Here is a 16,258-nt window from a genome sequence, read left to right as displayed (position 1 = left end):
CCTTACATGTAGAACAATGTAAAGAGTAATAAAGTGCAATAGTTAACTTGAAGAGAGTAGCTACATGAAAAATAAATCTCAAAGCTTCATTTGGCTGTGTGCATCAACTATTTTTATGTATAAAGGTAAAATCAGTGCACCACTTTACCAAAGAAACCTGTTATTGTTCAGTTATTTTTGTTTTATGTCAAACTCGGTATCCACTCAGTCCATAGAAACATGAAGTTGATTGACCTCCTGATATCCATGGCAATGTCAGGATGTGAATCAGTGTGAACTCTGATTGTACATGATGTGATACAATGGCACTGTAGTATATTGGATGCCATTAACTTGTACGGGATGATATGTCATACATATATCTCTGTGACTTGATGACGGGTCATGTATCTTTTTTAGAGAAAGTCTTTGTCAATCAATGTCAACTGTTACCACATCCTGATCTAGTAAGTCCTGACAAAACAAAAACTAAACATTTCTAAATGATAAATCTAGGCTGAAACTTAAGAACACTGAAAGTCAGCAACACAGATAGGCAAATGTTGGTACCTGCATTTTCATTGCTTGGAAAAAGATTGTCCTCTGACAGGCGAATGGTTTGAATCTCATCCCATGTGAAGAATGTAGGTTTTGCCTTGCAAGGGCTAGTTTGTGAACAGTGGAGACCAATCTACAGTTGGGATATGCTGTATTCTACCTAAATCACTTGGGACATATTTCATGTACATCCATTCATAGTGCATACAAACACTTGAGTGATGTTTTGTGCATTTTGTTTTAATTATTTTTTTTACTGTTATTATAACTGGAATTTATGTTTGACCAATGAATGTGATAAGATTATTAGTTTCTATCATATATATTTCGTGGTAGGTCAAGCTTTTATGCCAAGCATAGTTTTCTAGCAAAATAATGAATTTAATATGTTTTACACATTTGTAAACGTTATGAAAAGTGTTAATTCTTTGTTTACTTTGGACATTCATGTTTTAAAATGAATACCAGTAATGGAAAAGAAGTTGTTTGACTTGTTATTTGTTTAAATGGTCACTATTTTCACATTATCCTTATCTAGGAAGGCTGCACAATTATTGGTTTTGGGGGGTCACTAAGACAGGTCTCTGTAGATGAAATTTTGTGTTCTTTAACTTTTACCACTTTTATAAACATAATTTGAAAGTTTATACATGACTAGTGAGCTTGCATGCTAGTTAGTATGTATCAGATCTAAAATGTTAGTATTATATTGATATACCGGTATTGATTTATTCATAGCTTGGAGAAAACCTGTTTATATCATTAATCTTCAACAGATATGTTATTTAAGAAAGATTTTTTTTACATTACAATTATATAATCAAGAATATCTAAAATTTGATATATTAAATATATGTTTTTATTCTATAGCATGAAAAATTAATTGATAGACATTTTATTGCTTGGAGTAATTTTGAGGGATTGTCATACCATGTATAATGAGATGTGATACAGTTCCTTTTAAAGCGTAAATTAACTTTGTCAAAAGTAGCAGGGGAAAATAGCTTCCGACGATTGAGAGGTTTACTGCATCTTTTCCCAGTTTATGATCATAAGTTAGTGCCTTTTACTTTTGAGATGAAATGGAAGTCATTTGGCTATCTAAAAGGCAAAGAATATTGCCTATGGTCACCCAGCAGGAAGACCGGTAGGGTGGCCCAGTGCAGCAGCATGCAATATAATGTGTAGATCATTCTGTATGGTATATGGTGATATCCTTATCATAAAATCTTTAAAAATATCTTGATAAATAACTGACTACCTAACTTATAAACATCTAACCATTTTAGTCTGACCTAAAGGATTGCGAGTACGATTTTGATTTTCAGTTGTGGACAAAGTTACTGATCATATTTGATAATAATCACTCTTGCTTATGTAGTGCTTACTTTCTGATCTCTAAGCGCTCAACAGTAATGCAGTATAATTACCCTGGCTTTGGCTATGCACACTGCATTTCAAGGAATAATTCCTACCATTTCCTATCTTTAAATGTAGTGCATTGTTTCGAAACCCTCAAGACTTGGTCTACTTGCTTGGCTCGTACATATGAGCTGTTACTGAATTTTTTACCAGCCACCATGTCAATAATTTTTATGAAACTAGCCTGCGTTCTTTTTCGTCTTGTGTGCATGTTTCATGATAGGCTACCATTAATCTTTGGGGGAATAATTTGACTTAAATTATTTGATTTACCATCAAACAGATTAATATTGAACAGCTCATTTAATCCCTCGTGGAGAAAGCTTGTCTTATCCATCAGCACTAATAAGAAATGAAATACTGCTGGTACATATGGCAGAGCAGTGTTCAATTATCTTAAAACATTTGTGGAGTACATGTATTGTAAATATTAAACCCTGTGAGTACAAATGATTTTGCCATGTGTACGAAGCAAGGAAAAGATGTCTGATATTTTTGGCGAGTTGATAAATAGACTTTGCTATGCCAAAACTGTAATGCCTGTATGTCTATTGTGTCCTTGTTTTTATTACATTCATATCAAACTGCTATATTGATGTAGGGTCCTGTCACATATTGCCATCTAGTGATGCCTCAATCTAACCTTTTTTTTTCACCAGATGGTGTTTGATGCCTGCAAATTTAGTTTTGTATGCAATCAATAGTAGATAGGAAGTCATTGTTACGTTGATGTCTAGATATATCTGTAAACATGCAAGAGAGGTTAAAGAGTCAAATCAATGTAGCCATTTCTTACTGGTACTCAGATTGTATGACTAGACAGCAATAAGTGACAGGGCCATTTACAAGTTAGAACCTGAAACGATAATGCCTGCAGCAATGAAGTGATAAAGCTATGTCTTGAATTGCAAGTATTGTGTCTGGGCATGTTGCATAAAGAGTTGCATTTAAATGCAGCAAAAAAAAATCAAGCGCAAGCCCATGATATGCATGTATTATTGGGTGAAAATCAAGTTGCATTCGATTTTTTTTAAATTGTGTCTTATCACAACTCTTTCTGCGACAGGTTCCTGGCCAGGTTTCATATGAGGGGGTTTTGAATAACACATGGATCCTTTGTAATTATTTTATGAAACAAATAGTACATTTCATTTTGTACAGACATTAGTATTACCCACTCTTGGTACCGCCAAAGCAGTCCAACACCGTCTATTATTATCTTGTGTTAGAACAGTTCCAAAGATACCCTGCTTGATTGATTCCTACATGTGCCCTCCCTGTTGGAAGACAGTTATCACTTGATAATGCTAAATTTGATGTATTGTGTATTGTGGTTTTGACATTTCACATTTTTCCTTCATTCCCATTGATAGCAAATTTTCTTTCTTATATCATCTTTTTCATATCTTCCTCTCTCATTCTCTGTCCTTTTTCCAATTTCTCCTCTTTCTCTCTATTGTCTCAATCCTAAAGCTCTCCATCTCTTCCTCGTTTATTTACTACTACATCAATCTATTTATTACATCCATGCTCACAATCCTCTTGTTCTATTTACCCCCTTCCCGTATTTCTTCTCTGTTCATGAGAAAAGGGTATATTAAGGCATCATTAAACTTTGATCTGACTGGTTTGTTTAGTATACTACTAAAATATTTAACTTTTCTTTTTGTTACCATTAGACTGCGAAATGAAATCACACCTTATACTTTTTTTAATTACTCACTTTAGCCTCATCGTACACTCCCAGTCCCATAACATTTTGTTACAAGAAATCTTAAAATGTATGTCCTGTAACTTGCTCGCACTTATTATCAAATAATTTTTGTCACAAAATGGATCCATACTTGAGAATGTAAATGAAAATATGAAATTTCATATAACTTTTTTACAATAATAAAAACTTGTCCATATATTATATTGAGGAGTCATCCATCGAATTTCACAATCTTATTTTTTTTGTTGAAACCGTTTTGCAATGATATTTTTTTATGCACTTAAAGAGGCTTCCACTTTTCGTGCACAGTCAAGCAATTTGTTATCCAGCTGCTGACAAAGGCATATGACTTGGGAGCGAGACCCAATGTTTTAGTTAACTTGTATTCTTTGACATGAGACCTTTTGTCTGGGGATTTACTGATGTTGCACTGGGGTATTATACCAGACGCACCTCCTCTTGCTCATTGTATTGAATACAAACTGTCTTGTATTGTTTTTATGTCGACGTCCACACTCAAAAAGCCGATTATCGAGTATAATAGGCCAGAACGACACTGCATTCTACCGTTTTAAAGATGGATGAAACCTAACTGGTAGAAGCGTGTACTGACTGTAATAATACCAATGTGTCAAGGGTTGCAGCATCCATCTCCCTTGCTGGTTGATGTTGAGACCTTAACATTCGTGGCAAGAATGAAGATACTAGATATTCGAGGGTCATCAGCTGAAAACTGTCTTAAAGTGGAGCGCCGTTGTAGCACTGATCTCTTCACAAGACTAGTCCCCGACGAGTATTATTAGTATACAGATCAGTGGTATTTAGGGACTTGTTCTGAGATAATTAATGGACAGTGAGCAGGGTTGCTTGTAATTTTAAGTGTCTGGAGAGCATGAGAGTTTCAAACTCCGACAGAGATTGCAAACAGAGGGACTTGATCACCTACTCGATGTGTTGTGATACCTATTCCATGAACAGCTACCGCCGAATCGCGATCCGGCAGCTCATGCTAGCATAATTCTCATCGTCAGCGCAGTATCTGAAGCCGCTACTTTCTTGGACTTTGGTATGTTCCTCATTATTATTTTGTTAAATTCCTAGTATTTCGTATGTTTTTAATAAATACGGCATAACATACTATGAAATCATGTTCACAGCCAGGCAATCATATGGACTTCGGGTTAAGAATTCTGATTGAATTATTCATACCCCATGAAATTCAGAACGTGTGCGGTTCTGAGAAGTGATTTTCGAGTTCATTGCTCGATGTAGCCTGAGCCAAGTTTGAAAATACCTCTTTGGAGTCTGCAGTCTTTTTGTTTTTGGCATGTTTTGCTCTCCATCTCCCATTACAATATTTGCTGCGTTAGCGCCCTCTTCCCTCATCCTGAACGTGCAATTCGAAGGGCGGAATAGTGGTCCGATCATGTTTTCATGAGCTGATGATAGATCGCTGCTATAGGGTTCAAAGTTCACATGGCGTCGATGTTCCTATTTTCTCATTCTCATCCCCATTGTCAAGTTCAACTCGCTCAATGTGCGCGCAGGTGTACTATTCTTGAACAGAGCAAGAGTCCCTGTGATTACAATGACACATTATCATGACACAATGGTTGCTATGCGTCGAAACGACATTTGTTAGGCCACCACCACGTACCACATGGAGCGGGAAATGAACTTGTGATGATAAAACCCATTAACAAAGTAAATGATCAATATTGATAAATACTATACGCTGCAAGTTTGAAAAGTATCATTCCTCATTCAAATATATCTAAATAAAAATCCATATTGACACAGTACTCGAAACCACACTTTGCAAAGGTTGTGGTCATTATGATGGTTGTCGATTAAAAGAGTCTGTTATGAATGTGTTCAATCATTAACGCCGAAAAAAGGAGGGAGTACATGTATATGGCCTGTATTTCTTGAATTAAATAGGTAAGAATGGGTATGTTTTGTGATGGATGGAATGTGAAATTTGCAGTGCTTTTCCGTTTCAATTAAACCGTTTCATTTACGGTTTTCCATGGATAGAATCGTCACATTGTGGAATGAAATTATTACACCTCTCTTAGTGAATATATATGTTTCCGGAGCCTAGATTCGAATAATTCCATACTGATCTGCTACAAGACTGCATAGTCGAAAAGTGAGCCGGAACTATATGTACGTCCCTCTTGTACAATGTAAGGCTAAAGCAACACAATGATATGCGTTCACTACCCATGGATATCATCGGGGATATCATACCCATTTCTGGATAGCTATCTCGATAGTACCATGATATAAAGCCTGGGATATTAACGGAAATTGCCTCTTGAACGACAGTTCTTACTTTGTACGTGCTCTTTATTTCAAAACGAGTATCTTATCTGGGTGTTATCTTTTTCGTGACGATCTAAATAGGCAGAAAATTGCAATAATGTGCTTGTTTGAATGCCAAAGGTATGTGTTAAAGTTAAAAGTAATCGGACTGTGTGAGTCCGTCGTGTGCTAATTTGGATTTATTCACCAATGAATTGTTGTTATACAGGCTTTAAAATCATATCCAATCATTCTCATGACCAGCTAGTACTCTGTAGCAACGTAAGTTTTCTATTATACGTCATGCGTACATCAATGGTTCTTCGGTCAAAGACTGCATCGGTAGACCCATCTGATTCGTTAACATACACTGGACCTTGTGAGACAACACCCAAATTCTTCACATGGGATGAGATTCGAACCCATGCCCTGCCAGAGGACAAGTGGTTGGTGATAGAAGGTGACGTTTATGACATCACCGAATGGTCGAAAAGACATCCAGGCGGAAAGGCGATCATCAGTCACTATGCTGGACAAGACGCATCGGTAGGTTCTATTAAGTTATCATTTTTATCGGAAAATACCATGTGTCACTGAGAAATGGTTATCATGAAGAGATATTACATTAAAAAGGTTATTGATCTCCGTTTCTTATTGCATATATATGCATTATTCCGTGTTCTGTATAGCTATTTCACAGCTATAATATCCAACAGTCCAATGAAAACTACTAGTACATGAATTTGTCTATTTTTTCTTACGGGAATAACTAGTTTGAAAATATGATTTATATTTGATTTATATTTTTCTTGCAGGATGCCTTTAGCGCCTTCCATCGAGACCTGCAATTTGTTAGCAAGTATTTGAACATGTATCGAATAGGAAAGGTCAAGGGCTATGACGAGCACATATCTGATCTTTCTCGAGATTTCAGAGACCTTAGAAACCTGACCAAGGAAATGGTAATATTCTATTAACTCTATATAGGTAGGGTATATAGTGCTCTACCGTATAGTTGTATTTGAAAATTAATTTTGAATCGTACACTGCATTTTGGCTGTTAACCTTGTTGTTTTCTTGTTTGTCTGATGGCAAGAATAGCATATAAATGGTTCCCTCTTTAATGCTGACTGATTGTTGAACGCTTTACATTATACTTGTAATTATTTGACACTGTTTATCATTTTCAAAAAAAGTCCCCCCCAAAAAAAAAAATGTTGTATAACTATAACTTTCCAATCTTTCGAAATTCTCCATGAACCGTACCGAAATACCATCATAGATTAATTTTGTTTGTATTTTTTTTAATCACGTTTTTGTACAGTCATATGCCTCCGTAGTTTTTCAAGGAATTAGTGACATTAATATTATGTTTATACCACATGGGGGACCTATTTTTGTCCACAAAATAAACAAAATTATCCCTTGCTTACCGTCCTCTTTTCAAGATACTGATGGTGGCGTAAAGAGTCAAACACTTTGAAAGGACATAACATGGCGTACGGTGCAAAATTTGTGGTAAATTACACTATTTCAAATTGAAAATTAATTTTGGAGAGATTTTGACATAACTTTCAGAAAATTAGATCTCGCCCATTCGTTTTTTCTTATTTCTCTCATTAAAAAAGAATCTTTCTTGATCGTGGAACTTGGGGAGGGGGTTGGGGCAAGTGTCCCTACTTTGCTTGCACCCCTGATGTTACCCGAGTATGGCGAAGTCATAATCGGTATCGTTACTTTTTTTACCCTATTTTCAATCGATTTACTACCAGGGTCTTTACAAGCCAAACTATTGGTTCTATGTCTTCCAACTCTCACACATCATCGCCCTTGAGATAGCAGCCTATCTCGTCGTCTCATTCCTTGGTGGAACCGTTCTTTCCTGGATACTAGCAGCCTTGCTAATCGGGACCGGTCAGGTTCAGGGATCGTGGCTCAACCACGACTTCGGTCACCTGTCCGTCTTCAAGTCCACCAAAGCCAATCTCTTGGCTCAGATGTTCGTGTTTTCTGGAATTCAGGTATGGCATATTATTTATTGATGGAATGGAATTGGAACAAAACAATTTTCGTCTTGGGAGTCTTTATAAATTCAGCCTCATAATGACCAGCCCGATACTTTCAAGTCGCAGTCTGCAATCTCGAGTATGAACCCCTGCAATTAGGATAAATGGACAATCGGGTCTTTGGGGTTCGGAACTGTGAAGTTGTTTATCATAGACACCTGTTACATGGTAAAATGATAACATTGTGATCTTTTATTTATATTTGTTAGCCGTTTGAATAACAACAGTATTCCTAATTTCGATATGAAATCTTCCCAATTTTCCATCACCCAGTTTCTCTCTGTACCGTTTCTTCTCTTAAATAATCTTTTCTTTATCTTTACATCACATAGGGTGTCTCGGCATCATGGTGGAAGTATCGTCATTATTTGCACCATTCGAAACCAAACGTGGTAAGAGCTGACCCCCTTTCTACAAAAAAATATATCAACGGGCATTGTCGGCACCATAAGTTTAATCAAATTTCTTGTAATAATTTTCAGCTGATACACGTCAAGTTTTTTTTTATATTAATCATTAAATTCAAAATTTCCGTTTTTTGGGGCTCGTTCACAAATTTCCGGAACAGTGCTCCATAGACTTATCCTCGGTATATACCCAAAATTCAGCCCCCCTTTGATTTCGTCGTTGTTCATGACAAAGGGCCTTCTTTTGCAAACACTCTTTGTTAAGTATGTTTGATGAAATTGAATAAAGTTTATATTTTGTTTAACTGTGTTGTCTGTGTTTTATTAAAAAATTCCATAATTATTCTCAAATTAACTTATTGTACATTAAAGGTCAAGTCCACCCCAGAAAAATGTTGATTTGAATAAATAGAGAAAAATCAAACTTGCAAAATGCTGAAAATTTCATCAAAAATCGGATGTAAAATATGAAAGTTCTGACATTTAAAGTTTTGCTTATTTTTCACAAAACAGTGATATGTACAACTCAAATGAGACAGTCGATGCCTGTCACTCAGTCACTCATTGTTTGAATCATACAATATTTCATTTTTTAATAGATCTGACAGTAAGGACCTACTTGACTGAATCATATTAATTAATGATCATTCCACATGTTTAGGGAGGAATTTTGTTGATTCACTCGACAATGAGGAGAAAAATAGAATATTCCGTATTTCATATAACAGAATACCAAAGAAATAGTGAGTGAATGACGTCATCAGTCTCCTCATTTGCATACCCAAAAGGATGTGCATATAACTGTTTTGTGAAATTAAGCAAAACTTTAAAATGTCATAACTTTCTTATTTAACATCCTACTTTGATGAAATTTTCAGTGTTATGCTAGTTGGATTTTTTTTATTCAAATCAACTTTTTGTTGGGGTGGGCTTGTCCTTTAATGAGAAATTCAGAATAAATATTTAAAAAGTATTTTCCTTCATTTATGAAGTTATATGATAAAAATATTGTTCATTCTAGATTGATAAGGACCCCGACATCAAAATGGAGATCTTTCTATTGGTTGGCGACACCATACCGATCGAGATGGCTAAGTCAAAGAAAGGTTTCATGCCTTATCAATATCAACATCAGTACTTCACTGTTTGTAAGTCAAATATTCTTCATAACAATTTCATGAAATTCAAATGACATTGCAACTTTCGAAGACTTGACTCACATGAATCACTGTGTCCTTAAACAAGCTAAACATGCCAAAAGAAAGTACGTTAGATTAATAGCGTAAATCATTCAGAGATTATTCTTTTATTTGAATTTATCAGTTCAAAACTTAAATCATTGTATATATTGAAGTGAATTTTTTACATGTATCTTTTACTTTATGGCTGTTAACTTATAGGATACAATAATGCAAATATGTATTCTCTTACATTGTTCCCCTTCTCTTTATCTCACAGTGTCGCCACTTTTGCTGGTTGTATATTATTACTACGAGGTTTTACGGTTCGTCTTCAAAAGAAAAGAATGGCTGGTAAGATTTTAAATACTGTCAGGCCTTCTTACACATCAACGAAGGGATACAAATCTGATAATGATCAGATCACATCATTCCCCATTGGAGAGTTTGGGACTTAATGCTATTTTAGGGTAGTGAATATCTGTTTGCTGCACCTTTCATTTGATAATGCTTGACGTTCATTAGTATTGAACATTAATTTAACACACTCATAATTATCTGTTTTATTTTGTATGGTGCAATGATAAGAAATAACAAAACAAAATTTTAGACGTACAATTTTTTGGAGAATATGATTGTGTTAAACCAAATCATATTTGATGAAGATTAACCAATGTCTTGGTATTTGATTATTACCTAATGAGCAGTCGCCTATACATAGGCGACGGAAGCGAGGAGGACAGGTCCCCCCCCCAAAAAAAATATTGATGTGGGGGGGACGATCCCCCCTAAATTTTTAGTTGATAACCTTTTTTTTTTTTAAGCTTGTCAATTTGTTTCCTGCGTCCCCCCTAAATTCTGGTGGACCCCCCGTAAAATGTGTTTTGCCCCCCCCCTAAAATTTAGGTTGATGACCTTTTTTTTTTTTCTTTCTTTTTGTTTGTCAATTTTTTTTACATGTGTCCATCAAAAAATTCAGGAAGACCCCCCCTAATTTTTTTGGCTTCCGCCGCCAATGAAAATGTCACGTATTTTTTCATCGAAATGATATAGGGTATATTGCTCTTCGATTAATGCCTCTCTTTTGATTCATTTACTTTCATTTTTTTCTATCCATTGTCTTCCTCATTTTTTCTTAGTTATTTGAAATTGCAAAGGGACAATCTGGCTGCCCCTGTAGCTCCTAAATACAATTAATAATAATATCAATATTGTACCTTCTTTCTCTGCAGGAGCTTTTCTTGATAGTGTTATACTTCATTCGCTGTTTGTATCTCTTCACACCTATTACTGGAATTATCGGAGTATATACCATCTTATATCTTAGCAGGTATATTATTCACGTTTTGTCTGACATTATTACAAATTATTTCATAATTATGGTGGCTATAAATATCAGCCTGTTAAAGTTAGTACGGAGATCATGTTTTAACAAATCGGTTCCAACTGATAATGCCATGATGCTTCCCTACGATAATGATAATAATTAAATTCATTCTTTTGTTATATCTCTTTCTGATGTCTGAATGTCGATATCATGGCTTTTTTCTTTTCTCCAGGGTTATTCAGAGTACTTGGTTCATATGGGTTAGTCAATCAAACCACATTCCAATGGCAGTAGAACACGATGAACATGATAAACATTGGGTCCCTTTGCAGGTAATTGAAGCATATGTCAATGAACATGGAATATTGTTATTGAATGATAGAAAACAGGGTCTTTGGATATAGTGAGGGAGAGCAAATGATATACAGAAGGAATTAGACAGACAAGGGAAGAGAGAAAGAGAGGGAGAGAAACACGACGACGGTGTAGATTATGATCATGTTGACGATGACGAAGATGATGATGATGATGACGATGACGACGACGATGATGATGATGATAATGATTATTTTATAAAAGAGCCAGGATGCCAAAATTATAAGAAAGAAGCCAATTAAAGTGGAAGAGAAAAAGAACATGAGTAAAAAAAATAATAAAACTCGGCATGTTTGGGGTTTGGAACTTTTAAAGTTATCTAAGTGCGGAGATGGCGCCCTTAATTAGGAGTTTGTTTGCCGGAGATTTTGCAGGGGCAATTTTCGTTACTGGTTTTCTAAAGGGCAGCAATATTACCCCCTCCCTATTGAGCTCATTTTGATCATTCTTCTCTCATGTAGATTATTTCCAGATTTTACGATTGATACTTCATCAATACCAATGATTGCCAGATTTTAAAATTATTATTTTACGATGTATATCATCACCCACAGATGCATGCTACTTGCAACCTCGATTCTTCCCCTTTTATTGATTGGTTCACGGGCCATCTTAACTTCCAAATTGAACATCAGTAAGTAACATTTATCATGACTATAAGGAATGAGTAGAAACATGATTGTGAAGAAATTATGAAATGAATTATTATGTGGTCCGCAAGTTGAAACTATAATGTTCATACCTAGAGATGGCGCCAGATAAACACCTATATTCCTTTGTCATGTTATGGCATCTATGATACGGCTTGGCTATGGGCTTGAACTATAATTTTGGCTTCCAAAAGACTTACGTTCACAATTTTCATCATCTTGAAGCAGCACTTAAACTAGAAGAAGAATAAACTGTGATTAATCAATATAACATACAATTATCAAAAAGCGAAGATTTTTGTCATGAAATTAATTTTGATTTCAAGTACCCGCTCAAAGGTTGCAATAATGTTTAATCTTCAGTTTGTGTTGTCACAACGATTATCCGAGCGATTATCAATACTTGGATTTTTTATTTCTTTAAAAAAGAAAACAGATCTTATAATGAGTCCACATAATTATGATTGCCGAGTTTTATCATTAATTTTGTTCCAAGTTTGATAATAATGATATTTGATTTGTCTATCAATATATCATAATAGTTGCACACACAAACATTTATTGTTGTCCTTCGAATCCAGTTTATTCCCTACGATGCCGAGACATAATCTCTCAAAGATCCAATTACAAGTGGAATCCCTTTGTAAAAAGCATGACATTCCATACATCAAGAAGCCATTCTGGGCAGCCATGATAGACATTCTCAGGTACTATATATATATATTTTTGTTTTTACCCAAGTTAAAGTATATATACAAAATTGAAAAAAGGCAAAATTTTTAGAGGTTGTCTTTTTAAAAGAAACTATGTATGTTATAAGCAAAACCTGCGAATATTTCTGAGGCTAGATGACGAAAAGACCCTCGTGTAAGATTAAAAAAAATATCGGAAGATACGAGAGGAGGTTCATGATTTATCTCCAATATTTAATTTCTGGGCATACATCAATGGTTATAAAAATCGCCTTAAAGTTATCGTAAGTGATTGACCTCAGAATCTTCACATGCTGCAGGGATTCTCATTTTCCTGTCAACAAGATGAAATCAAAGTTTATTCATTCATTTATTTTAATCAAATATACTCATTGATTACTCATGCATGTTGCATGGATTTTCAGTGTTTTTGTTTTAATAGCAAAAACTGAATTCAAATAACATTAAAAAACACACAGGCGGAAGGAAAACAATTACATGATAAAATAACTTAGTCAAAGAGTCTTCTCAAAGCCCGGTTTCGAATGTTCCATTTTGTTCTATTGCCGATAACAGAGTCTAGGACTTAAGGATGCTTGATACCAAGGCAATTTATTTCAATTTTCCGATTTTACACATTATATCATTCATTTTTTTGTATGGAACAGGTCCCTTCGAAAGTCTGGACTTTTATGGTATGACATGTACCATATGAACGATCAACTCAGTGAAGGATGATATCCCGATATACAGAAATGCCGTGCCATTGCATGGGGCATTGGTTTGTTTCGAATCGATGGCGTCGACCCGTAAGCCGATTAAGCATTGCGGCTTCTTTAATTTGTTCTCTAAAGAAAACAAGACGGAATAATGAGCAAGTTGAAATCCAAAGGGGAACAAAGTTTGTTCAATATATAAATTGCCAATCACAAAGCACAGTAACTTTTATAAGAATTTGTTTGTGTTTTTTACAGCCTCATGTGCTGTCGATGACAAATCAGGAATAATGTTTTCTTCATTTTGCTAATTCCCCTTTTCTAATAATTTTCCCTTTTTTTTATCCATTTCTTTGAGAATGCATATCTATTATGACTGCTTTAGTGAAGAGATTAGACAATTTTTGAAAAGTATGCGGCCTATATGTGTTGTTGGGCATTTATTATCTTTCATTTTATAGGCTTAATAGCTGTCGACATAATGCCAGGTTATAACGTAGTATCAGTATTTTTTGTTTTATGTTTACACTTAACACAAACCTATTTTTTATATTCAAGAATATTATTTACCAAGGTATCAATAAATTGGCAAGAGTGGCAAGCCAAGGATTTTGTTTGTTTTGTGGCAGAAAAATTAGGCATGCAGTGTGATGGTGTGTAGAGGATATTTAGGTGTAAAAAAAGTATAGGCCTGTCACTAAAATTGCTTTTCAGGAGTTAATGTTCAAAAATTGTAATGATAAAAATTAATCATTGATTTGGGATAAACTTTTACAAAATATTCAGAAAATGAAATATTATTTCATTGCTTCACTTTTCGTCTCTTCGCTTTCTCTAATTTTTTTCTTGGATGTGAAACTTTTGGGGACCTTGGTCCCCAAGCCGGTTAGCCCACCATATTTACTCCACAGCCCTATAATCATTTATTTACAAACGAAAAAAATTGAGTTTCGAGTCTTATTTAAGGTATCGAATTGGAGATTCGAGTTCCGATTTCAATCTCCGATTAAAAAAATCGAGATTATTTACACTTCTGAGTTTCAAGTGAAATATTTTGATTGCGGACACAATCATCAAATAAATTTGAGGCTATTTCTAATATTACTTTCTAGAATGTAATGAATTATTCATGACCTTAAAAAGTTCCATGACTTGTGATACCATTATAATTATTTTCTTTTGTTTGACAAAGATGAGTGAGTTTGTTTGATTAGATTCCATCCCGTTATTTGCAATACAATGTTTATTGCCAAGTTTGTTGAATTAATATATGGACTTTGTATACTGCCATGCTGTGAATAAATACATTTTCTAAGATAAACATGTACGCATGCATGCATTCAAGTTACCTAAGAACTTTTGGACTCCTGCCATTTACAAGCTTTCTTAAAAGCTTTCTACAGGTGTTCCATTTTCCATTTATTTCTATCACTTACAATATTAATTTACTATGCCTATGTATTTGATCTATTTTTGTATAAACATGTGTATTTCAAATGTACATATTTTGTTGTTTTTTAATGGAAAAGAATAAATGATTAAAAAAAATATGTTAATCATCAAAGGGAAAAGCAAAGTTTAGTTCTTCGACTTGAAAGAAGTGGTTAGTATTCTGAGATGATTTAAAATCACCGAAGCGATGGTTGGGAATGAAAGTGTGTGTGTGTGGGGGGGGGGGGGAGAGGATCGAGAAAAGTAGATGGGAAGGGAATCGAAAATGGAAAAGAATTTAGAGAAGAACCTACACAGCAAAAACCGTGGTGTTAACCGGTGTACATAGAGGACCACACCAGTTATTTTACACCGGTGTTAAATTGGTGGTGTTAGTTAAACACCTGTAGGTGTTATTACAACACCTTCTGTTGTTACATTTACATTCGTTGGTGTTATGTTTAACACCTCAGGGTGTGGTCCTCTATTAACACCAATTGGCAGTGGCGGACCATAACCCCGAGGAGACAAAGCATGGGGGGGCACGGCATTGTTCACAAACAATGCAGTGTCCCCCAATGCTTTGTCTCCTCTGGGTCACGGTCCACTACTGCCAATTGGTGTCAGTTTTAACACCGCAGTTTCTACAGTGTAAAAGCTGAGCGAGAGGGGAAATGAGAGAGAGTCAGAGTGGATGGAAATGGGGCAAGGGTATACCCAGCAGTGTCAAATAGGAGAGGGGGCGTGAAAATCAACGACATATTCCTGGTTGGCTTCTCGAATTAAGAGTTAAACATCGGGTGGTGTGTGTGTGTGGGGGGGGGGGGATATAAGCACTTTTTTAGCATTACTTCTACAACCAAGATTTGGGGGACTTAATCGGGACTCTTAATGATGCGAGCGCATATTATAGTGCGAACTTAATTTGCACTTTAAGCACTTTTTGTACTCATGAACATGTGAAAACCCGTATCTTGAGGCCTCTATCTTACGACTGGTCCACGATCCGATTTGGGAACAAATCATAATTTGTTTTTTTAAATATTTTCTAAAACGGAAATGAACGTATTTTTATAGCGCGAACTTAATTTGCACTTTAAGCACTTTTTGTACTCATGAACATGTGAAAACCCGTATCTTGAGGCCTCTATCTTACGACTGGTCCACGATCCGATTTGGGAACAAATCATATTTTGTTTTTTTAAATATTTTCTAAAACGGAAACGAACGTATTTTTATTTGAAGATGAATGAACTGAATAAGAACAATCCTGGGTGCTTGCAAGCCTTTATTGTTTATTGACGGCCAAATCGGTTAGTATTGTAGCCAATCGTACGGTTGATATGAAGAAATTAATATTCAGTTCGCCTTTATTCTTGGAATGTATAAAATTAATATATTTGGACTTAATTAGTAGGCCCCATATTCGTGGGCCT

The 16,258-nt window shown here is 35.2% G+C and overlaps 1 protein-coding gene across 7 annotated transcripts; it reads left to right on the top strand.

Moving 5' to 3' along the window:
- Positions 1–4,061: 4,061 nt before the first annotated feature.
- Positions 4,062–14,665, top strand: LOC121410972 (acyl-CoA 6-desaturase-like). Of its 7 annotated transcripts, none has more exons than XM_041603387.1 (12): positions 4,062–4,739; positions 6,249–6,526; positions 6,796–6,942; positions 7,753–8,001; positions 8,379–8,438; positions 9,475–9,601; positions 9,912–9,985; positions 10,864–10,961; positions 11,191–11,290; positions 11,888–11,967; positions 12,565–12,690; positions 13,344–14,663. In XM_041603387.1, exons 2-12 carry the CDS (start codon positions 6,284–6,286, stop codon positions 13,411–13,413), a joined length of 1,374 nt encoding a protein of 457 aa, XP_041459321.1. In that variant the 5' UTR covers positions 4,062–4,739; positions 6,249–6,283; the 3' UTR covers positions 13,414–14,663. The 7 variants fall into 7 exon arrangements, with proteins under 7 accessions (XP_041459321.1, XP_041459320.1, XP_041459322.1 ...); XM_041603386.1 differs by having other exon boundaries at positions 6,245–6,526; XM_041603388.1 differs by having other exon boundaries at positions 6,210–6,526.
- The last annotated feature ends 1,593 nt before the right edge of the window (positions 14,666–16,258 follow it).

This window comes from Lytechinus variegatus, chromosome 3, assembly GCF_018143015.1.
Source record: "Lytechinus variegatus isolate NC3 chromosome 3, Lvar_3.0, whole genome shotgun sequence".
Classification (NCBI taxonomy): domain Eukaryota; kingdom Metazoa; phylum Echinodermata; class Echinoidea; order Temnopleuroida; family Toxopneustidae; genus Lytechinus; species Lytechinus variegatus.
The sequence above is the reverse complement of the archived record's forward strand: the minus strand, read 5'-3'. Positions and strand labels throughout refer to the sequence as shown.